Genomic DNA, 24,627 nt, shown 5'->3' on the forward strand with positions numbered 1-24,627 from the left:
AACAGGTCATATAAAAACAAAAATGCAATTGCTAATGTTTACTAAAATGACATGATATCCAAAGACCAGTGCTATTCTGGCCATAGGAAGATCTTTAATAATGCATCTTTGGAAAAATAGGTTAACTGCTGCATAGGGATTGGACCATCAGTGGCTGCATTAGCTTGCAAGTAACAAAAATCTTTCAGACATGCATGCTACAGAAATCCATTGTTTCTGGACAAGGAAAGATTTCAGCAGAAAACTGGGTTGGATTTTAATGGCTGGTTCTTCTCAAAGAGGCACCACATGAAAAGATGATGGATGTAATTTGGCATGAATGGTTCCATGTATGAGGAATTTCAGTTACGAGACTGCAGAAACTGGGGTTGTTCTCCTTAGAGAAGCAAAGGAGATTTGATGAGGTGTTCAGAATCATGTGGGATCTAGATAGAGTAGATAGAGAGAAACTGTTCCCATTGGCAGAAGGGTTGAGAACCAGAAGACTAAAATTCAAAGTGATGGGTAAAAAAACTATGGTGACATGAGGGAAAAGCTTTTTTTTTTGCAATGAGTGGTCACTCTCTGGAATGCACTGCCTGAAAGCAAGCAACTAGGAAGGCAAACGGTACGCTTGCCTTTATTGCAAGAGGATTTGAGTACAGGAGCAAAGAGGTCTTGCTTCAATTGTATAGAGCACTGGTGAGGCCACACCTGGAATAGTGTGCGCAGTTCTGGTCCCCTTGCCTGAGGAAGGATATACTTGCCACAGAGGGAGTGCAGTGGAGGTTCACCAGACTGATTCCTGGGATGGTGGGATTGTCCTATGAAGAAAGATTGAGGAGACTGGGCCTGTATTCTCTGGCATTTAGATGAGAGGGAATCTCATGGAAACTTACAAAATTCTTAAAGGGATAGGGTAGATGCAGAAAGGATGTTTCTTTGGCTGTGGGGTCTAGAACTAAGGGACTCAATCTCAGAATAAAGGGCAAGTCATTTAGAACTGAAACGAGGGGGAACTTCTTCACTCAGAGGGTGGTGAATCTTTGGCATTCTCTGCCTCCCAGGGTGGTGGAAGCTCAGTCGCTGAGTAAGTTCAAGACCGAGATCAATAGATTTCTAGTTGCTAATGACATCAAGGGATCTGGGGATAGTGCGGGAATATGGTGTTGAGGTAAACGATTAGCCATGATCTAGAATGATGGAACAGGCTCGAAGGGCTGAATGCCCTACCCCAGCTCCTATGTTCCTTCCTATGAAAGGATGGTGCAGGCAGATTAAATCGTGGACTTCAAAAGGGCCTCAGATAGAAGGCAAACAATTTGGACGGCTACAGGGAAAGAGTGGGACTAGCTAAATTTCTTTTGCAGACAGCTGTCATGGGCTCGAGGCTCTATGTTCAAATGGGTGCCCAAGCGTGAATTCCATCATTTACTGCCATTGGCTATCATTGGTACCTGAATAAGCTCACTTAATCAGGGTTGTAAAGGAAATTAAAGCTTCAGTGTTCAATGTGTTTAAGGCATTATGCATGAGTACAGCTGATAAGAGCATACAACTGGGCACCTCAACAGCCAGGAATTTAAAGAAATAGGAGCTAGAGTAGGCAATTCAGCTCTACGAGCCTGCTCCACCATTAAACACGATCATGCCTGATTGCATCAGGTTGGTAGCACTCTTGCCTCTGAGGCACAAGGCTCTGGGTTCAAGTCCCACTCCAGGGCTGGAGTACAAAATTCAAGGCTGACATTCCAGTGCAGTATTGAGGGAGTACTGTACTGCTGGAGGTGCCATCTTTCAGATGAGATGTTAAACCAAGGCTCCATTTGCCTGCTTGGATGGATGGAAAAAATCCCTTGGCACTAGTTCAAAGAGGAGCAGGGGAGTTATCCCCGGTGTCCTGGCACATATTTACCTCTCAAATCAACATCACAAAAACAGATTATGTGGTCATTATCACATTGCTTTTTGTGGCATTTACTGTGCGCAGGTTGGTTGCTATGTTTCCTACATGACAACAGTGACTACACTTCAAAACTACTTCATTGGCTGCAAAGCACTTTGAGATGTCCGGTGGTCGTGAAAAGCACTATATAAATGCAAGTCTTTCTTTTTTCTTTCTTTGTACCTCAGCTCAACCTTCCTATACTATCCCCATATCCCTAAATTCCGTTCGTACTCAAAAAAAGCTATCAACCTCTGTCTTGAATATACTCAAGGACGGAGCATCCAACGCTCTCGGGTAGAAAATTCCAAAGATTCACTACCCTTTGAGGGAACCAATTTCTCCTCATCTCCGTCCTAAATGGCCAACTCCTCATTCCGAGACTGGGACCCCGTGTTCTAGATTCCCCAGCCAGGGTTAATATTTTCTCAGCATCCATCCCGTTAAGCCCCTTAACAATATTATGTGTTTCAATTAGATCATCTCACATTCTTCTAAACGCCAGGGAATACAGGCCTAGTCTACTCAGTCTCTTCTTATAGGACAATCCCCTCATCCCAGGAACCAGCCCTCTCCCAGAAACAGAATTCATACAATAAAAGCAAAATACTGCAGATGCTGGAAATCTGAAATAAAAACAAGAAATGCTGGAACAGAATTCATATGTTAGTTCTTCAGGGAATTTATGGATGGTCAGTGACCACTCTCTATGGATACTAAATAGTTTGAAGTCAATGATCCAGAATATAACAGAAATTGGTGCGCAATCAGCGAATTCCTTAATGTGTCCACGACTTGTAGACAGTGCAGGTTCTCCAGAAGCTGTATGGTGCTGATTTGCAAAGGACCTTAAAAACTGCAGGCACAATTCCCTAACTGTCTTTTGATCCTTACAGGTGATTGGAATTTCTCAGAAATGTAGATCTTAAATGTGGTATAATTCCCTTGGAAAACAGTCTTCTATGGTATGGTATTGGCCTTACGTACCTAATACACACTAGAAGTACACCAAGTATTGACTCTGGTCAACCCAAGTTCTCTTTAATTAAATAAGTAGAGTATACTTCTTGAGGGAGAGCATCCACACTGTATCAGGTGAACAGAAATGCTACTGATTTGAATTTCTCAATGGTCTGATCTGAGATGACACAAAGCTGGGTGGGAGTATGAGCTGTGAGGAGGATGCAGAGAAGCTCCAGTGTGATTTGGACAGGTTGACTGAGTGGGCAAATACATGGCAGATGCAGTATAATGTGGATAAATGTGAGGTTATCCACTTTGGTGGCAAAAACAGAAAGGCAGATTATCTGAACGTCAATAGATTGGGAAAGGGGGAGGTGCAGCGAGACATGGGTGTCCTTGTGCACCAGTCACTGAAAGTAAGCATGTAGGTGCAACAGGCAGTTAAGGCGGCAAATGGTACGTTGGCCTTCGTGGCGAGAGGATTCGAGTACAGGAGCAAGGATGTCTTGCTGCAATTATACAAAGCCTCGGTGAGACCACATCTGGAGTATTGTGTGCAGTTTTGGTCTCCTTATCTGAGGAAGGATGTTCTCACTATGGAGGGAGTGCGTCGATTAGGCTTGTATTCGCTAGAGTTTAGAAGAATGAGAGGGGATCTCATAGAAACCTACAAAATTCTAACAGGACTGGACAGACTAGATGCAGGAAGGATGTTCCCGATGCCGGGGGAGTCAAGGACCGGGGTCACAGTCTAAGGATAAGAGGTATGCTATTTAGGACTGAGATGAGGAGGGATTTATGCGCCCAGAGAGTGGTGAACCTGTGGAATTCTCTACCACAGAAAGAAGTTGAGGCCAAATCATTAAATACATTCAAGAAAGAGTCATATATAGTTCTTAGGGCTAAAGGGATCAAGGGATACGGGGAGAAAGCGGGAACAAGGTACTGAGTTTGGATGATCAGCCATGATCGTATTGAATGGCGGTGCAGGGTCGAAGGACCGAATGGCCTACTCCTGCTCCTATTTTTCTATGTTTCTATGAGACTCTGAAATGTGGCTTTGGGTTTCTGCACATACCAGACAGCTAAATGAAAGAGTAACTAATCAAAATAAATAATGCAACAACTAATAAATGATCATGAATAAATGCCAATAGCTCTGCGCTCATCTGTATTCATATATTATTGGTACTGCCTCTATTTTTAGTGAATATGCGTGACCACGAAGATGAGAGGGGTCAGTTCCAAGTAAGAGAACCTCCAGTTTTATTATTTTTGTAAATATTTGCAAAATTAGTCTCTTAGCTCCAATAAGGAAGCCTGAATAAAGCTAATAAAGGAAGTGGCATTACTGTTTTCCCACAACAGCTGAGTAAATGCATGTCAATGGCGCTCACATCCCATGAACGAATAAAAAAAACTCAAATGCATAAATAGAACTACAAGGTGATGAACTGTTTTTATAGACTGGTTTATATTCAGTTACTCATTTAATCATAAAAATGCCTAAATGCAGAACGCCATCCATCATCTTTGTGTCTCACTGGTTCATAAGCTTGAGCCCAATAGACAAATTTTCTCTGCATCAAGGTTAGTAAAATTAGCAAGGAGCAGCAATTTAAGAAAGGACATAATTATATCATAAATATGGATCAACAATGGGATAATGCAAGATTGCACATATCGTCACCTTAAAGCCTATTTTCAAATACAGGAAATAACTTAGTTTTATTTATGTATCAACTTGAAGACAACAGACAGCTGCATTGTGGTCAACACAAGTTTAACTAGCCCCAAATCAGGAATTAAATACATTACAAAATGTTGGTTCTGTACCACTATGCATCTCATTGCTGGTTACTGACCTCCAGGAAACTCTTTTCTAAGGCCACTCGAACATTGGTCTCTATGCTGGTGCGTTTCTTTCTCCTGCGGCTCAGCCCTTCGATTCCCAGACCTGGAGAAGCCAAGGAGCTGGGATTTGACAGTGCAGAGTCCACTGACAAATTTTCTGTTTAAAAGCAAAAACAAAATTGAAAGAATAGAAAAAATGATTTCACAGCCAATTGGATCAATTCATTTAAAGTTTTTGTTCTGTAATACTGCAGGAAATATAATGCTTAAATATTTAGATTTAGGAGTTCATATTCCGACTTCAGTGCAAAACAAATCAATCCACCAGATACAGAGTTATGCTCAAATTATGCTGGAATCCTCAAATACTTCAGGATTGCTGCAGCATCCCACTGAAGTACAGCATCCTTGCAAGCCACTAAAAACATGCTAGTCAATCTTGGCCTATTGCATGAACACCCATTTTGAGCAAGACAGGCTACTGAGGCTACATCACAAAATCTTGGTTCACGTCGAGTTAATACCGTGAACTAACTGCGAGAAATCATGTCTGTAAAGACATAGAAGTAATGAAAGGTCATTGAACTGAAACGTTAACTCTGCTTCTCTCTCCATAGATGCTGCCAGACCTGCTGAGTATTTCCAGCATTTTCTGTTTTTATTACCACAGTTTCAAACTGTGTCTATTTATCGACACACAAATAAATCTCCAGTTAATGCCCACCACCTGCATACAACTGAACACAATTAATATACAATTAACATAGACATGGGCACTACAGTAAGTTTACCCTTCAGGGCGAAGAAAATAAACTTGTTCCCTCATTTTGCAATTTCTGTTTAGCTAGAGATTCTTCCAATGTAAACATGTTGTTAATCTAAAATTGCAGTGCTTTTCTTGTGGCTATATTTCAGTGTGACAAAAATAAAGATTTTGTACTTCTTGGATAACTCAGGACTAGAAATAGTGTCAGCCAGTTGTGACTCTAGGATATCTATATGAAACTTCCTTGGTTTAAGAATGAATTAGATTGTATTGTGAAATAGAAAGTCCGGCAGGATCATGGTGTTTGGATTCCATACCCAAATGTTGTTTAGTTTTCATCAACACTATGGAATCCTCAAATACTTTAAGAATTCATCTTAGTTTGATGGACAGACCAAGATGTAATTGTGACAAATATAAAGTTCTGGTCAAAAGTTGAAGTTAAATTTAAACCTGAAATTGGCCGGAAAAAAACGGCAACTCAAAAGTCAAACTTACTTTTCACAGTTCCTCACATTGGTTGGCAGTCTTAGTTAACATAATTTATTTAGAGATACAGCACTGAAACAGGCCCTTCGGCCCACCGAGTCTATGCCGACCATCAACCACCCATTTTATACTTCCTCTTCTTCTTTGGCCTCCTTGTCTCGAGAGACAATGGGTAAGCGCCTGGAAGTGGTCAGTGGTTTGTGAAGCAGTGCCTGGAGTGGCTATAAAGTCCAATTCTAGAGTGACAGACTCTTCCACAGGCGCTGCAGATAAAATTGGTTGTCCGGGCTGTTACACAGTTGGCTCTCACCTTGCGCTTCTGTCTTTTTTCCTGCCAACTGCTAAGTCTCTTCGACTCGCCACACTTTAGCCCCACCTTTATGGCTGCCCGCCAGCTCTGGCGATGGCTGGCAACTGACCCCCACGACTTGTGATCAATGTCACAGGACTTCATGTCGCGTTTGCAGACGTCTTTAAAGCGGAGACAAGGACGGCCGGTGGGTCTGGTACCAGTGACGGGCTCGCTGTACAATGTGTCCTTGGGGATCCTGCCATCTTCCATGTGGCTCACATGGCCAAGCCATCTCAGGCGCCGCTGGCTTAGTAGGGTGTATATGCTGGGGATGTTGGCCGCCTCGAGGACTTCTGTGTTGGAGATACGGTCCTGCTACCTGATGCCAAGGATTCTCCGGAGGCAGCGAAGATGGAATGAATTGAGACGTCGCTCTTGGCTGACGTACGTTGTCCAGGCCTCGCTGCCGCAGAGCAAGGTACTGAGGACACAGGCTTGATACACTTGGACTTTTGTGTTCTGTGTCAGTGCGCCATTTTCCCACACTCTCTTGGCCAGTCTGGACATAGCAGTGGAAGCCTTTCCCATGCGCTTGTTGATTTCTGCATCGAGAGACAGGTTACTGGTGATAGTTGAGCCTAGGTAGGTGAACTCTTGAACCACTTCCAGAGTGTGGTCACCGATATTTATGGATGGGGCATTTGTGACGTCCTGTCCCATGTTTGTTTTCTTGAGGCTGATGGTTAGGCCAAATTTGGTGCAGGCAGCTGCAAACCTGTCGATGAGTCTCTGCAGACCCTCTTCAGTGAGATGTTAATGCAACATTGTCAGCAAAGAGGAGTTCCCTGCTGAGGACTTTCCGTACTTTGGTCTTCGCTCTTAGATGGGCAAGGTTGAACAACCTGCCACCTGATCTTGTGTGGAGGAAAATTCCTTCTTCTGAAGACTTGAACGCATGAGAGAGCAACAGGGAGAAGATGATCCCAAACAGTGTAGGTGTGAGAACACAGCCCTGTTTCACACCACTCAATATAGGAAAGGGGTCTGATGAGGCGCCACTATGCTGAATTGTGCCTTTCATATGGTCATGGAATGAGGTGATGAAACTTAGCAGCTTTGGAGGGCATCCAATCTTTTCTAGTAGTCTGAAGAAACCACGTCTGCTGACAAGGTCAAAGGCTTTGGTGAGATCAATGAAAGCAACGTAGAGGGGCATCTGCTGTTCACGGCATTTCTCCTGTAGCTGTCGAAGGGAGAACAGCATGTCAATGGTGGATCTCTCTGCTCGAAAGCCACACTGTGCCTCAGGGTAGACACGCTCAGCCAGCTTCTGAAGCCTGTTTAAAACGATTCGAGTGAAGACTTTCCCCACTATGCTGAGCAGGGAGATTCCACGGTAGTTGTTGCAGTCACCGCGGTCACCCTTGTTCTTATAGAGGGTGATGATATTGACATCGCGCATGCTCCCTCGTCCCAGCACAGGCAAAGCAGTTCATACAGTGCTGAAAGTATAGCAGGCTTGGCACTCTTGATGATTTCAGGGGTAATGCTGTCCTTCCCAGGGGCTTTTCCGCTGGCTAGAGAATCAATGGCATCACCGAGTTCCGATTTTGTTGGCTGTACGTCCAGCTCATCCATGACTGGCAGAGACTGGGTTGCATTGAGGGCGGTCTCAGTGACAACATTTTCCCTGGAGTATAGTTCTAGGTAGTGCTCCACCCAGCGGTCCATTTGCTTGCGTTGATCAGTGATTGTGTCCCCTGATTTAGATTTGAGGGGGGCGATCTTCTTGATGGTTGGCCCAAAAGCCCTCTTAATGCCATCATACATTCCTCTGATATTTCCGGTGTCAGAGGCCAGCTGAATATGACTGCATAGGTGTAGCCAGTAGTCATTTGCGCAGCGCCTTGCTGTTCTTTGTGCAGTGCTTCTGGCTGCTTTAAGTGCTACGGATGTTAACTTGCTGGGGGCTTTCTTGTAGTTCAGCAGTGCAATGCGCTTAGCGGCTATGACAGGTTCCAGCTCTTCAATGTGAGATTGAAACCAGTCTGCATTCCGCTTCACACAATTGCCATAGGTGGTCATTGCTGAGTCATAGATGGCGTCTCTGATGTGGGCCCACTTGGTCTCTGCATCCCCTGTGGGAGTGTTTTGAAGGGCTTTTTCGAGTGAATTTAGAAACTTATCTAACAGCTTTGGATGAGAAATTCTGCTGGCGTTGATGCGCGGGCGGCTCTTCTGCTTGGAGTGATGCAGCTTCTTTGGTTTGAGGCTAACCTTGCTGCACACCAGGGAGTGGTCGGTGTCGCAGTCCGCACTGTGGAAGCTGCGTGTGATTTGAACGCTGTTTAGAGGCTCGCCTTGTGACGATGAGGTCCAGCTGGTGCCAACGGCGTGATCTTGGGTGCTTCCAAGAAACTTGGTGACAGGGTTTAGTGTGAAAGAATGAGTTGGTGATGCAGAGGTTATGATAGGTACATAACTCAAGCAGTCTCTGACCATTCTCATTCATCCTACCAGTGCCATAGCGCCCAAGGCAGGAGGGCCATGAGTCATGGTCGCCCCAACCCTGGCATTAAAGTCCCCCAGCAGGAACAGGTGTTCGGTGTTGGGGATGCTCCTGATGATATTATGGAGTTCCTCGTAGAATTGGTCTTTAGCTTCAGGTGAGGAGCAGAGTGTTGGAGCATAGATGCTGAGTCGGTGTACTAGACCAGAGGCGGTGAACAGACGGATGGACAGTATGCGTTCCGAGCCATTTATAACATAATTTATTTCGAGATACAGCACTGAAACAGGCTCTTCGGCCCACCGAGTCTATGCCGACGATCAACCACCCATTTTATACTAATCCTACATTAATCCCATATTCCCTACCACATCCCCATAATTCTCCTACCACCTACCTACACTAAGGGCAATTTACAATGGCCAATTTACCCATCAACCTGCAAGTCTTTGGCTGTGGGAAGAAACCGGAGCACCCGGTAGAAACCCACGCGGTCACAGGGAGAACTTGCAAACTCCACACAGGCAGTACCCAGAATCGAACCCGGGTCGCTGGAGCTGTGAGGCTGTGGTGCTAGCCACTGCGCCCTCCTTGCACTTAAACCTTTTTCCAGCTTTTTGCTGGATTGCTTCACAGCATCCTGTTTTAAAAAAACCTCCATGTGGCTGCTTGTATCTGTTTGCTTTATCTCACTGTAACACAAGTAGAACAGAAAGAGCCACAAGACTACCTGCCGAGTGCCCAGAATCAGTGACTTCCAACACAATGGATATGTGGTGTTTAGCGATGAAAAACAATCTAATGAATGTTTTCTCATGGGCTATAGATAATCCAATGTCTGATTGCATGGGTGAGTTGAATTAAAATTGACACCATAGTCTCAGGTACTCATTCTAAAAATAAGTCATGTAGCAATATAGTATGTATTATACAGTACAGTGGTTTCAAAAATCCTCTTGAAAAGTGGTCATAGTCTCAAGATAAGGGCCGGCCCTTTAGGACTGAGATGAAGAGAAATTTCTTCACTGAGGGCTGTGAATCTTTGGAAATGTCTACCCCCAAAGAGTTGTAGATTTTTAAAAATATTCTTTCACAGGATGTAGACGTCACTGGTAGGCCAGCATTTATTGCCTATCCCTAACTGCCCTTGAGAAGGTGGTGGTGAGCCACCTTCTTGAGCTGCTGCAGGCCATGTGGTGTAGGTACACCCACAGCACTGTTAGGAAGGAAATTCCAGGATTTTGACCAAGTAGATGCTCAGCTAATGAGTATATTCAAGAATGAGATCGATAGACTTTTGAATACTAAGGGAATCAATGATATGCGGATAGGGAGGAAAAGTGGAATTGATGTAGAAGTTCAGACATACTCTTTTTGAATGGTGGCGCAAGCTCAAGGGGCCATATGGCCTACTCCTGTTCTTATTTCTTATGTTCCCCCAGATTCAGCACTAGGACCAGTACTGTTTTTGATACACATTAATGGCTTGGATTTGGGGGTACAGGGGTCAATTTTGAAGTCTGCAGATGACATGAAACCTGGAAATGCAGCAAGCAATGAGCAAGACAGTAATAGACTTCAAGAGGACACAGACAACCTGGTGGAATGGGCACACACATGGCAGATGAAATTCAAAGCAATAAAATGAGTGTTGATACATTTTGGTGGGATCAATCAGGAGAGACAATACAAGCTAAATCATACAATTTTAAAGGGGATGTAAAAACAAGAACCTGGGTATTTGCACACAAATCTTTGAAGGTAGAACAGGTTAAAAAAAGTTAATAAAGCATTATCTTGGGCTTTATAAATACAGGCATAGAGTGCAAAAGCCAGGAATTATGCTAAACCTATATAAAACACTAGTTCAGCCCCAGCTGGAATATTGTGTTCAACTCTGTGCACCGTACTTTTGGGAGGACATGAAGGCTTTAGAGAGGGTACAGTAGAGATTTTCTCAAATGGTTCCAGGGATGGGGGATTACCGTTTCATGGAAAGACTTGAGAAGCTGGGATTGTTCACCTGAGAGCAGAGAAGGGTAAGAGGAGATTTGACAGAGGCGTTGAAAATCATGAAGGGTTTAATAGAGTAAATAAAGAGAGACTGTTTCCAATGGCTGTAGGGTTGATAACCACAGGGTACAAATTTAAGGCGACTGTCAAAAAAACCAGGCAATATGCAGAAACACTTTGTTTATGCAACGAGTGGTCGGAATTTGGAATGCACTGCCTGATAGGGCGGTGGATACAGATTCAATAGTCGCCTTCAAAAGGGAACATGATAAATACTTGGAGAAAAAAATCATAGGGATATGGGGCAAGAGCGGTGGAGTGGGACAAACTGGATTGCTCTGCGAAAGAGTTGGGGCGCTCAATGGAATGACTGGCCTTCATCTGTGTTATATTATTCTATGATACATCTCTTGGATATGATATCCAGATTCTAGGTTATGCAGTAGAAATGCTCCAGCTGACCTGAAATTTGTTGTAAAGGTCACTGGAGTGGGGTGGGTAGTTCTTTAAAGAAATGGAGCTGTGAGGGCGGCACAGTGGCGCAGTGGTTAGCACCGCAGCCTCACAGCTCCAGCGACCCGGGTTCGGTTCTGGGTACTGCCTGTGCGGAGTTTGCAAGTTCGCCCTGTGACCGCGTGGGTTTCCGCCGGGTGCTCCAATTCCTCCCACAGCCAAAGACTTGCAGGTTGATAGGTAAATTGGCCATTGTAAATTGCCCCTAGTGTAGGTAGGTGGTAGGGCAATTGAGGGAAGGTGGGGATGTGGCAGGGAATATGGGATTAATGTAGGTTAGTATAAATGGGTGGTTGATGGCCGGCACAGACTTGGTGGGCCGAAGGGCCTGTTTCAGTGCTGTATCTCTCGATGAATGTTGCTTTTCATGTCCACTCCTCTCATAGTGCACACATTCTGGTGCCTTTTCTGAAAAGGTATCAGCAGTTATTTTGGTTGTCCTCTGAAACAGATTCTGATCCAAGGATGCTTTATATACCTGCTATTGTAGCTCCTATGGTGATGATGCCCAAATCACCCATGCCAATACATGAGGCAATACACTGCAAGCTGCCAAGTCCAGGTCATGCACAGCAGGCTATATTTGGTCATTGATCTGGCACAGCATCTAACTGAAAATTATCAAAAGCTGCGTAGCTCCATTAGTTCTTTTGTCAGTAAATTTGCTAGCCACACGCATGATCCACTTAGACTCCCTGAATAGAACTTCAGAGTTTCTCTGCCACATTGTCAAATTCCCATGCTTAAAGAAGGCATAAAGTAAAACCCACTGTGCGGACAAGAGGAGTTCTACTGAAACCCAACAGACCCTCTATACTTGCAGTTACATGCTGATATTTTGCGTACATTTGTTCAGACTTATGTAACTGTAGTCCCTATTGGCATAGGTCACAAGAAACCCTGTGAAAGCTGCCTGATGTGGTCTATGAAATCTGGAAGAAAGGTTCCACTCCAGGTTCAGCAACGCTAAAGTCAGTACATTAAAGTTTACATGACTCATTTTAAACTCCTCTGCATACTTGCAGCTTTGGTGCAATCTGCATCCCTGGGCAATTTGTCACAGTCTTCCTCCACTCACTTTTCAAGGGAGTCTTATCTTTAAGTGCCTGTACATAGACAGGAATGTTTTAAAATCAGATATATATTGGCTGTAGAGAACTAATCAATCCCATTATAGACACAACTATGGCTCTTATTGATTCCACCGACACCAATAAAAGTCTGCTTTATGATGCCAAATTGGTTCTATGTACTGTGTTCGGTAGTACTGAGATTTATCACCTGGGAAACCTGCCAAATTTACTGTTGCTAAAATATTCCTTCCCAGAGAGAATGTGGGTATGCCTCAGAGGGACAAGTGCTCAGGTGAAAATTATATAGACTGAGATCATGCCCTTGTAGCTACAGTTGCACTATACAACCCCTTCACTAGGATGCCAGGAGAACAAAACCATGTTTTCTTGACTTATGATTTAGGACATTCCCAAAATCCCTCAAGAATATTCACACTTTGCAGATTATACTCCAAAGAGGTAGCCAAAACAAAAAGGTGCCCCATCACAACTGGCAAAATTGCTGCAGTAATACTATTCTGGGCAATGCAGAACTGCCCTAAAAGACCATCATTGAAGCAATCTTCTGTGATTGGAGTTCATGTTACTCAACATGTAGTTACATATAGTTTCCTTCTTGAGGATCATATATAATATACCCTTAAGTCTTGATGCTGATCTATGCTAACTTTCTTTTGCTGCCAATAAACTCTCAGTTTTGACAGCAAAGAGACCCTGACATTAGCTCAAGCTAAATTCTTAGCATTGTGTGCAAGCGTCCAGCAACAGTCAACTGGCTATGATTGAAATTATTTGCTTATTATTATTTACTTTTCTAACGTGTCCTAAATAGCACTTGGAACGAGATGCAACAGTTCTTTATCGGTGTGTTTCATAAATGGTAAGCAAATTTAGCAAGTAGCAGTATTATATTTGGGTGACTCATGCTGGCCCAAATCAAAGGCATTTACTTTGTTCTGATGAAAGCAGTGTATTGCAATGCCCAATGTGAAAAGATGCACTGCATCACCTCAACACAGCCACACATGCAAGTTGTGAAGACATTTTCAGGTGTGTGTTTAGCATATAACGCCCTTGGAACCTATCAAACTAGATTATACTCCTAGGGCTGAATTTTATTCTCCCGCCATCGGGAGCGGTGGTGGGCAGAAAAAATGGCGTGGGCCGCATGCTGCCATGCCACTGCGATCTACCATGTGGTGGTTCAAGGTAATAGACCAGTTGGGTCACCCCCTCAGTCACGTGGTGCAGGTAGGCTCTGCAACGCTGGCAACGTCAGCTGCTTGTGCATAGGCACTGGTGCCATTTTTAAAGCGCAGCCAGGCCTGAGGCTATATTTAAATATTTAAAACTGTACCCACCCCCACTCCGACAGTACACCGCAATAAAAAAACCGCAACTTCTCCCCCCCACCAAATAACACTTAGAAGTAATAGTTGCCCTCCCCACCCTCACAAGACTTACATCTTATATGCAAGACTTGACCTTCCCCACTGCCACACCCAAACTGTTCAAAGTGCAGGGGTCACCCCTTCGCCTCCTCCCCTACACTATTAATGCACATTTGACCCCGTACCACCCCCCCACCAACTACACTGAAAATCGTAAGATTCCCCCTTCCCCACCTCGGTGGTAACAGCTTTCCCTGAATGGGAAAGTGAAGGTTCGAAGTGCTAACCGCCATTTGGAAAATCCAGGGCAGCAGATAATATCGCTGACAATTTTATTTAAAAGTATTCATTTTCTTAATTGCCGGGCTCCGTGGTGGGCCACTGACGGTACAATCTTCCGGCCCCCTCACCCCTGCCAGGGATCTCGACATCTGGACTTCAACAAAATCCAGTCCCTAGAATGTGTGGAGGTGTGAAATAAGGTTCGAGTTTCTTCCCTGAAGATGGAGAAAGTCCATTTCAGGTCACTATACTTTTATGAAGAATGTGAAATAAGTGCATAGCTGAATTATAACAAATCTCAGCATAGGAGTAAAAGGGAGAAAAAAAATGGGGAGGAAAATTCTCAAACCTGCATCATTCAACCATTTTTCAAGCAATGGTTTGAGCTTGCACATGTTCTTAAAGCTGAGGTTCAAGGCTTCAAAACGAGAGATTGTAGTTTGGCTGAAATCATTTCCATAGAGTTTTCCCATGGCAAGTCCTACATCACCCTGACAAGAGATATAGAGAAAGTACTAGCTATTTAATACTTCATTAAATCTCCTATATAACATAAACATCACAACTGCATATTGAATCCCAGGGACAACCAATAGCAAAATCCAATCAAGACACATATTATTTAGTCAGTTCTTGAAAACCACATAGTTGGTAGCAACACATAATTGAATCATATTTCCCTAGTCTGAGCCAAACAGTGGCATTGTTGATCTTGTCTTTCATCACAGGTGAACAATGAGTAGGATAGGCAAATGTAGTTATGAAGTTCATGGTCATCAAAAGAAAACAAATTTCAAAAACAGGAATATCTAGACATCAATATGCATCAGATGGAATGATTTTTGCTCTCCCTTACTACAGCAGCCACCAATATACTTCCTCCTGTAGTTAGGGGATAGGAGAATTTGGGTCATGATCATGGAAACTTACCAAATATCTCTACGATCAGATAATAGAAAGTCTGCTTTAAACAACTTTATTAGATCCATCCATTGAAAAGTACAAATCCTAAAAAAGTAACTTTATGTTTCTGCTGCCCTGTCTTTCTCTTCATTTTGTCCCATTAACTAAACAAAGAATTAAAAATGCAAGCCCATACTTTGAAAAGTTTAACCAATTGCTCTATCAAAGTTACAATGCTATAGAACAGCAGTAGCAACTGAATGGGAAGTCAGATATTATTTTCAATATATAACAATTTGTCATCTATAAAATGCTGTTATATTTTGGTGGATTAATCCAACATAGCTAATTAATACAGTGCATATTCCACTTTCCAATGTCAATTCAAGTATAACCTTAATTTAAGGATACAATTTGAAAGTAAATGTTTATGGAAGCATACAGCAAAAAATAACTTTTAATTAAATTTCTAGTTTTGTAGTACTCATGTACAATACAAACATATCTAAAAGATTTGTAACTTTAAAATGCAAGTTTATCCTTATAAGGGTACAGTTTGTTCACATTTCTTATTTTAGTTGAATGACAAAAGGAACAAAGTCAGCTGTGCTGGCTTAGAAAGTTACGATACACAGTCCACCCTAACTTGGAGAATGGGCACTTGGGCAAATCACCAAGATGGCTGCTATTGGTTTACCCTCTTCAAGAAGAATGTAAAAGGACAAAATAGGAGGGAATTTCCATCAGTGAATTATGTTTACAGATCAATAGATTCAAGAGCAATGTTATCATAATTTGAAATAGTTACAAGCCCAGATTTCAAGTCATCAGCAAAGCGACGGCACTCGCCGCTAACCATGAAGAAAGCTACCCACAAAGATCTAGCAATCTCTGTGGTCTGGGTCATCTTTCCTGATATGACATTGATTCCGCTGTCAGCTCAAGGAATCTCTGGGGTCCAGCAACAGTGGTGGCATTAAGCAGCCAATCACATTGAAGAATTCTTGCAGACAAAAACCAAGAAGTAAAAACCACTGAATATTCCTTACCTTTTGATCATTTTACAGAAAATGAAATGAAGATTGGAACGTACACATGGGATTATGGGAGAAGCTAAACTATCAAAGAAATTTCAATAGTGCAAAAGTTTGCATCAATTCAATTGTTTTCAGAGGGTTTCCATCTGTGGGGACTTCAACAGTCCACCCTGTGGAGGAGCAGGGAATGACTGACAATGACTTCTGGATTTCCATATTTAACTGTGCATGTGCAGATGCCAGAAGTTGCTGCCAATGTCACAGTTGTAATGATGGTGAGTTTGCCGTCATTACAAGAGCAAAATCTGGGCCCAGTGACCTCAGAAACTTAGTATGTTGGGCACTCAATTTTCTAGCAATCTGAATAGTCCCAATAATGTGCCAAAATACTTTAATTGATTTGATTTTGCAGCACATCTCATATGTATTCTTTGTAAGTCCACAGACCATGCTTTTAAGTACAACATTGAGGAAAATTAGCATACAGCAGAGTACATTGCATTTGCAGTGTCAAAAAAAAAATAGACTACAGCTCCCATTCAATTTTTTTTGGGTCTTCACATAGCTTTTCTATCATTACAGACAGCATGTATATCACTGCAGCTTTAGTATATTGTGCACTAAATAACAAGGTAAAATATCTTGCACATCAAATGCCAAAGTTAAACAACCAGTCTCAAACATACTCCTGACTGGAACATTGTTACTTTATGCAAGTTTACATTGCATTAACTATATTTTGTAACATTTATCAATTTAATTTAACATAAAATTTCAGACAATTCAGTCCATCATTAGTTTATCTGCAAACTGTTATAATAGTTCACTTAGAAAAAATGAAGAAGTTTCCCCACCTGAGTGAACCCGAGTTTGATACGTCTCTGCTTAAACGTCTTGGCAAACTGTTCAAGTTCCTCAAGATCACTAGGCTCCTCTATGTTAGGAGTATCTACGCGCTTTGGTGTTGACTGGCTCTGCTGAACCGACTGGATAGGAGTTGTTGCTATCGTCGTGCGTGTCGGTGTTGCTGGCTGAAAGAAATCACACCTTAAAAACTTTAATAAGTAAGCTTTGAAAATTTATGAGACATGTCAGCCAAGGTTATGAAGCGGTTTGCAATACAATTCCACCTATGGAGCCCCACTGCCATAAGAAAGATAATAATCCTAAACAACCATAGATTACACAGATAAGAATCACCACAACTTAAACTTCATTCCTGAACCACTCCTCCATTTCAAATCACTTCAGAGGGAAATGGAATGCAAGATAACCCTCCTTGCCAATTTATGTAATTGTAAGATTTTGGTGAAAGGGCTGGGGTGGGGGTGGGGGGTAGGAAGAGGAGTTCATTTAAACCACCATTAGGACCCATGTTTGCCAGAAATTTCTTCAACATGCTTCATAAATATATTGAAGAAATGGGGCATTCTTCCTGTTCTTGTTATGTATACGTATAGTCATTTCCTTCTAGGTACACAACAAGGTACAGTGCAATCACTGAGGTTAGATGCAATTGTCTTTGCTCCGAGTAAAGGTCTGCTTCACATGCTCTGGTTCTAGCATATCAGCCATTTGCACAAAGCTCCTTTATGCCTGCCTGAAGAACAGGAGCTCTAAATCAAAGCCACTATTCCTTTCATACCTGTATGAGCAATTTAGCTACAAGATTATATGCCCTCACCCATATCATACAACACCATGTTCTTTGCTACTCCCTTGTTGATGCTCATTCCTGCTGTTGCAGAGTCCAGGATCTCCTGAGGCAATAATTGAAATTGCCTCATTTCCCTCTCCTATTGATCCATTTTCTGGAGGTGAACTCCTTCAACCATTTTCCCACAACTCTTCTCACTCTCCTCCCCTCTTCTGCAGCTCTTTCACTCTGAAAATGTCTACTCTCTTGCTAACAAGGCTCTCCCCATCCATGATCTCATCGTGGAGGAGTCCATCAAGATCCTGAGATTGACAGAAGCCTTACTGAGGGTGACTCATTTGTTTTTACCAAAGCGGCCCCAAACATTCACTACATTCTCCACCTGAATTACCATGGGTGCAGTATGACTATCACCTTCATGTCCACCTCAGTCCTTTCCCCTAAACATCCACAATCCTTCCCGTCTATCCTTCAAAGTCCTCATTTTGCCATTTCAAGTTCCTTGGTCACCTCAGCCTCAAAATCTCCACATTGCCTTTGCATCGAGTGAATCTTTATCCTTATACCTAAAGTTCAAACTCCCCTTGCCTGCTCTCGACAGATTTCTCTTCAACCCTTATTCAACACAACAAATCTGTCCCACCACGACCATCCCTTCTCATTATCATGAGGTCCCATTAAGTCCAAGATCTCCAAAAACCCTCAATGCCATCTTCAATATTTTAACAAGATTATATAAGATCAGGGATAGAGACCAGACAACTCTTTTTGCTTTTCACAATAATACCCATTCATCTCAACTAAACATCAACTTAGAAAACACTGTTCGCCAAGTAAAATGCAATATCAACTAAGACGGACAATTTGTAACTGAAGATTCCTCAACAGATATACTTAAATTGGATCCTCCCTCCCAAACTTGCCCGATGCTAGTTCTCCTGTTTCAATTCCACAAAATGAACTTTTCACTCTCTTGCAACTACACTGACCATTCAGTGGAAGAAGAAAAATGACATTAGGTAAAAGTTTTAGAAACAAAGTTGAAACTTTAAGTTGCTTCTGCAATGCCATCAGCTTTGTTTGAGATTCTGGATGATTTAAAATTTATCATGTATAAGCTGTATTGCAGAAAGGATCTCAATATAAATTCCTAGCAATTTTGAACATTATAAAAATAGTGGACCTTCAAGTATTACACTGACAGGGAAGTTTTGTGAAGCTGAAATAAATTAGAAAATTTTAGTGCAGAGTTTTGTTCCCATTAAACTAACCTGCGTGCTGAAGGTGATGCTTGGCTGAGACTGCAGGAGGTTGGCTTGGCTTTGCTGAGGTAGTTGTTGTAGAAGGTTCTGGGCTTGTATGAGACCTAACATGATGAATACAAAAAATATATTGGTAAAAATAAATACCCATCTCACTGTGTTTGTTTAATTTATTAAGTCCTCAAGCGAAACAAACATTTTGAGACAATAAACGATGTCCTACGAACAAATGGTTATCTTACATCAGGTGTAAGAGGAGTAAACAATCATGAATACAGAAAATCTGAAATAAAATAGCAAATGCAAGAAACTCACAGCAGCTTGGTCATTATCTGAAGGAGAAAGATAAGTTAATGTTTAGGATATAGCTCGGCATTATGGCACTTTTTACAGTTATATTTTTGGTAATTTATTTTCTGCCCATTAACATGAGTGATGCCGTTCTTAAGGTTTGCAACATATTAAACAAACATACGAGTTAGGATCAGGAATAGGCTATTCGGCCCCTCAAGCCTGCTCCGCCTTTCTATAAGATCGTGGCTGATGTGTTTGTGGACTCAACTCCACTTTCCTGCCTACCCCTGATACCCTTTGACTCCTTTGTTTGTCAAGAATCTGTCTACCTCTGCCTTAAAAACATTCAATGACCCTGCCTCCACCGGTCTCTGGGGAAGAGAGCTCCACCGACTCATAACCCTCAGAAAAGCTTTCTCCTCATCTCTGTCTTAAATAGGAGACCTCAAGTCCCCTCAGCATAAAAGCCTGCTTAGGTATGCAACTGAAACCTGACCTGACCACATCCAACCCGAATCTGACCCGGGCCCAAGTCCTTCGATTTTTTTCCCGTGCCCGACCCGGCTACCGGAATGAAGTTAATTATATCAAAGAGGTTGTGCTCCACCTTGGCGCCTCCATTCCGGCAGCAGACTATTCCTTAAGAATCGTGCAGATGGAGTTGGGAATCGGAGCTTGATTTCGTCACCAAGGGCAAACGCCCCCCACAGCACCGGCACCCCCTGCAGTACTGTTTGATCGAAGACTCCTAGGTGATCAGCTTACTTCCATTTCCCTCCCTGAGCAAAAGGCAGCAACGTGTCCAATCCGGCCCGACTCGAGCCCGAATGCCGGACCCAGAAGAGAGACTCGACCCGAAACCAACACATGTTGTCAGGTCTGGTTGGGTTTGGTTCCGGTCAAAGAACAAAGAACAGTAAAGCACAGGAACAGGCCATTCGGCCCTCCAAGCCTGCGCCAATCTTGATGCCTGCCTAAACTAAAACCTTCTGCACTTCCGGGGTCCGTATCCCTCTATTCCCATCCTATTCATGTATTTGTCAAGATGCCTCTTAAACGTCTCTATGGTACCTGCTTTCACCACCTCCCCCAGCAACAAGTTCCAGGCACTCACCACCCTCTGTGTAAAGAACTTGCCTCGCACATCCCCTCTAAACTTTGCCCCTCTCACCTTAAACCGATGTCCCCTAGTAATTGACTCTTCCACCCTGGGAAAAAGCTTCTGACTATCCACTCTGTCCATGCCGCTTATAACTTTGTAAACCTCTACCATGTCGCCCCTCCACCTCCGTCGTTCCAGTGAAAACAATCCGAGTTTATCCAACCTCTCCTCATAGCTAATGCCCTCCAGACCAAGCAACATCCTGGTAAACCTCTTCTGTACCCTCTCCAAAGCCTCCATGTCCTTCTGGTAGTGTGGTGACCAGAATTGCACACAATATTCTAAGCGTGGCCGAACTAAAGTTCTGTACAGCTGCAGCATGACTTGCGAATTTTTATACTCTATGCCCCGACCGATGAAGGCAAGCATGCCGTAAGCCTTCTTAACTACCTTATCACCTGCGTTGCCACTTTGTGACCTGTGGACCTGTACGCCCAGATCTCTCTGCCTGTCAATACTCCCAAGGGTTCTGCCATTTACTGTATACTTCCCACCTGCATTAGACCTTCCAAAATGCATTACCTCACATTTGTCCAGATTAAACTTCATCTGCCATTTCTCCGCCCAAGTCTCCAACCGATCTATATCCTGCTGTATCCTCTGACAATCCTCATCACTGTCCGCAACTCCACCAACCTTTGTGTCATCCGCAAACTTACGAATCAGACCAGCTACATTTTCCTCCAAAACATTTATATATGCTACAAAGGGTAGCTGTGCTCTACCTCAGCATCTTATATGTTTCAATAAGATCACTTCTCAACTTTCTAAATGCCTTTGAATACATACCAAATCTGTCCAATCTTCCTTCATAAGATAACCCTCTCATCCCTGGAATCGGTCAAGTGAACCTTCTCTGAACTGCTTCCAATGCAATTAAATCCTTTCTTAAGTAAGGAGACCAATACTGTACACAATACTCTAGATGCAGTCTCACCAATGCCCTGTACAACTGTAGCAAAACATCACTACTTTTACATTCTATTCCCCTTGCAATAAACGACAACATTGCATTTGCGTTCTGAATCACTTGCTGTACTTGTATACTAACCTTTTGGGTCATGTACTAGGATATCCAGATCCCTATGCATCTGAGAATTCTGCAATCACTCTCCATTTAAATATGTTGCTTTTCTATTTTTCTGGCCAAAGTTCACACTTTCCACATTATACTCCATCTGCCAAATCGCTGCCCACTCACTTAATCGATCTATATCCCTTTGTAGACTCCTTATATCCTCCTCACAACTTACTCCCCTGCCTATCTTTGTGTCATCAGCAAATTTAGCAGCCACACATTCTGTCCCTTCACCCAAGTCATTGACATAGATTCTAAATAGTCGAGGCCCCAGCACTGATCCCTGTGACATTCCAGCAGTTACAGGCTTGCCAACCTGAAAATGACCTATTTATGCCTATTCTCTGTTTCCTGTTAGCTAACCAATCCTCTATCCATGCGAATATGTTACCCCTTGCACCATGAGCTCTTATGTTGTTTAGTAACCTTTGATATGGCATCTTGTCAAATGCCTTATAGAAATCTAAGTACACCACATCCACAGGTTCCCCTTTATCCATGTTGCTTCTTACTCCCTCAAAGAACTCTAACAAATTAGTCAGATACGATTACCCAATCACAAACCATGTTGAATCTGCCTGATTGCATTGAGATTTTCTAAATGACCTGCTATAACAGGGCTGTCCAACGTTTGCAGGTGGAGGGCCACATTACGATTTTTGCTCGGCCCAGGGACTGGTGAGCAATTTTTGAAAGATAAGGCATTAAAAATTTATCTCACTAATAAAAACAAGAACAAATGTGCATTTTTGCAAAGAAGCTTGAAATGAGAAGACGAATGTATTGACTTACTTTCTCATAACTATATTGAAAACCGATTTTGTGACATATTTGGCGCTGTTATTGCTTGCACAAGAAGTGAATCACTGACCGCACACTTGATGTAGTATTGCAGAGTATTCTGGATAGATACCAATCGTGAGGAGTGATTCGGATCTTTCTTTGTGTTTGTCTGTCTCTCCCCGAGTCCCCTCCCCAATCTGTGTCTTCCTTACTCTGAGTTTCCCTGTCCACCCCATCTTTCTGTCCCCCACCTCTGGCACTACGCTCTCTGGTTTCCCTTCTTGTTCGCACTCTCTCTCTATCCCCCTCTCTTCCCGCCCTTTCACCCCTCCTCTTTCTTCTCCCCCTCTCTCCCATCCCCACCACACACTCTCCCCCTTCTCCTCCCCCCTGCCCCACTGTATCTCTTTATTCCCCCCCTCTCTCCATTCCCTCCCTCACACTCTCTCTTCCATCATTCCCCCACCTCTCTCTTCCCATCGCCATCCGATCACTAGCTCCCCTCTTACACTTCCCCCTCCTCTCTCCCCTCCACTCCCTCTCTCTCGGTCCCCCCCTCCCCTCCCTCCCTCCCTCTCGCTCCCCCCTCCCCTCCCCTCCCCTCCCTCCTCTCGCTCCCCCTCCCCTCCCTCCCCTCCCTCTCGCTCCCCCCTCCCTCCCCTCCCTCGCTCCCCCTCCCCTCCCTCCCTCGCTCCCCACCCTCCCCTCCCTCCCTCTCTCTCCCCTCCCCTCCCTCCCTCTCTCTCCCCTCCCCTCCCTCCCTCTCCCTCCCCTCCCTCCCTCTCTCTCCCCTCCCCTCCCTCCCTCTCCTCCCTCTCCCCCCTCCCCTCCCCTCCCTCCCCTCCCCCTCCCTCCCCCCTCCCCTCCCCTCCCCCCTCCCCTCCCCTCCCTCCCTCCCCCTCCCTCCCCCCTCCCCTCCCCCTCCCCTCCCCTCCCTCTCTCTCGCTCCCCCCTCCCCTCCTCTCGCTCCCCCCTCCCCTCCTCTCGCTCCCCCCTCCCCCCTCCCCTCCCCCTCCCTCCCTCCCTCTCTCTCGCTCCCCCCTCCCCTCCCCTCCCTCCCTCTCTCTCGCTCCCCCCCTCCCCTCCCCTCCCTCCCTCTCTCTCGCTCCCCCCTCCCCTCCCCTCCCTCCCTCTCTCTCGCTCCCCCTCCCCTCCCCTCCCTCCCTCTCTCTCGCTCCCCCCTCCCCTCCCCTCCCTCCCTCTCTCTCGCTCCCCCCTCCCCTCCCCTCCCTCCCTCTCGCTCCCCCCTCCCCTCCCCTCCTCCCTCTCTCTCGCTCCCCCCTCCCCTCCCCTCCCTCCCTCTCTCTCGCTCCCCCCTCCCCTCCCCTCCTCCCTCTCTCTCGCTCCCCCCTCCCCTCCCCTCCCTCCCTCTCTCTCGCTCCCCCCTCCCCTCCCCTCCCTCCCTCTCTCTCGCTCCCCCCTCCCCTCCCCTCCCTCCCTCTCTCTCGCTCCCCCTCCCCTCCCCTCCCTCCCTCTCTCTCGCTCCCCCCTCCCCTCCCCTCCCTCCCTCTCTCTCGCTCCCCCCTCCCCTCCCCTCCTCCCTCTCTCTCGCTCCCCCTCCCTCCCCTCCCTCCCTCTCTCTCGCTCCCCCTCCCCTCCCCTCCCTCCCTCTCTCTCGCTCCCCCCTCCCCTCCCTCCCTCCCTCTCTCTCGCTCCCCCCTCCCCTCCCCTCCCTCCCTCTCTCTCGCTCCCCCCTCCCCTCCCTCCCTCTCTCTCGCTCCCCCTCCCCTCCTCCCTCTCTCTCGCTCCCCCCTCCCCTCCCTCCCTCTCTCTCTCGTCCCCTCCCCTCCCTCTCTCTCTCTCTCGCTCCCCCTCCCTCCCTCCCTCTCTCTCTCTCCCCCCTCCTCCCCTCCCTCCCCTCTCTCTCTCGCTCCCCCCTCCCCTCCCTCCCTCTCTCTCTCTCGCTCCCCCCTCCCCTCCCTCCCTCTCCTCTCTCTCTCCCCCCTCCCCTCCCTCCCTCTCTCTCTCGCTCCCCCTCCCCTCCCTCTCCCTCCTCTCTCTCGCTCCCCCCTCCCCTCCCCTCCCTCCCTCCCCCCTCCTCCCTCCCCCCTCCCTTCCCCCCCTCCCTCCCCTCCCCTCCCCTTCCCCCCTCCTCCCCTCCCTTACCCCCCTCCCCCGCTCCCCCCCTCCCCTCCCTCCCCCCGCTCCCCCCTCCCCTCCCTCCCCCCTCGCTCCCCCCTCCCTCCCCCCTCCCTCCCCCCCTCCCTCCCCTCCCCTCCCCCCTCCCTCCCCTCCCCTCCCCCCCCTCCCCCCCCTCCCCTCCCTCCCCCCTCCCTCCCCTCCCTCCCCCCTCCCCTCCCCTCCCTCCCCCCCCCTCCCCTCCCCCCCCTCCCTCCCCTCCCCCCTCCCCTCCCCTCCCCTCGATCCCCCCCTCCCCTCCCA

At 45.4% G+C, this 24,627-nt stretch overlaps 1 protein-coding gene across 6 annotated transcripts in view; it reads right to left on the reverse strand.

The window, feature by feature from the left end:
- The window catches only part of pou2f1b (POU class 2 homeobox 1b), a 301,199-nt gene that overhangs the window by 76,958 nt on the left and 199,614 nt on the right, over nt 1-24,627 (reverse strand). For all 6 annotated transcript variants that reach the window (XM_068040849.1, XM_068040855.1, XM_068040850.1 and 3 more), the window contains 4 exons: nt 18,938-19,032; nt 16,864-17,040; nt 14,419-14,560; nt 4,753-4,898 (listed from right to left, as the gene is read on the reverse strand). In XM_068040849.1, the coding sequence (XP_067896950.1) occupies nt 4,753-4,898; nt 14,419-14,560; nt 16,864-17,040; nt 18,938-19,032 (560 nt within the window). The remainder of the gene's footprint in view (nt 1-4,752; nt 4,899-14,418; nt 14,561-16,863; nt 17,041-18,937; nt 19,033-24,627) is intronic.

This window comes from Heterodontus francisci, chromosome 10, assembly GCF_036365525.1.
Source record: "Heterodontus francisci isolate sHetFra1 chromosome 10, sHetFra1.hap1, whole genome shotgun sequence".
Classification (NCBI taxonomy): Eukaryota; Metazoa; Chordata; class Chondrichthyes; order Heterodontiformes; family Heterodontidae; genus Heterodontus; species Heterodontus francisci.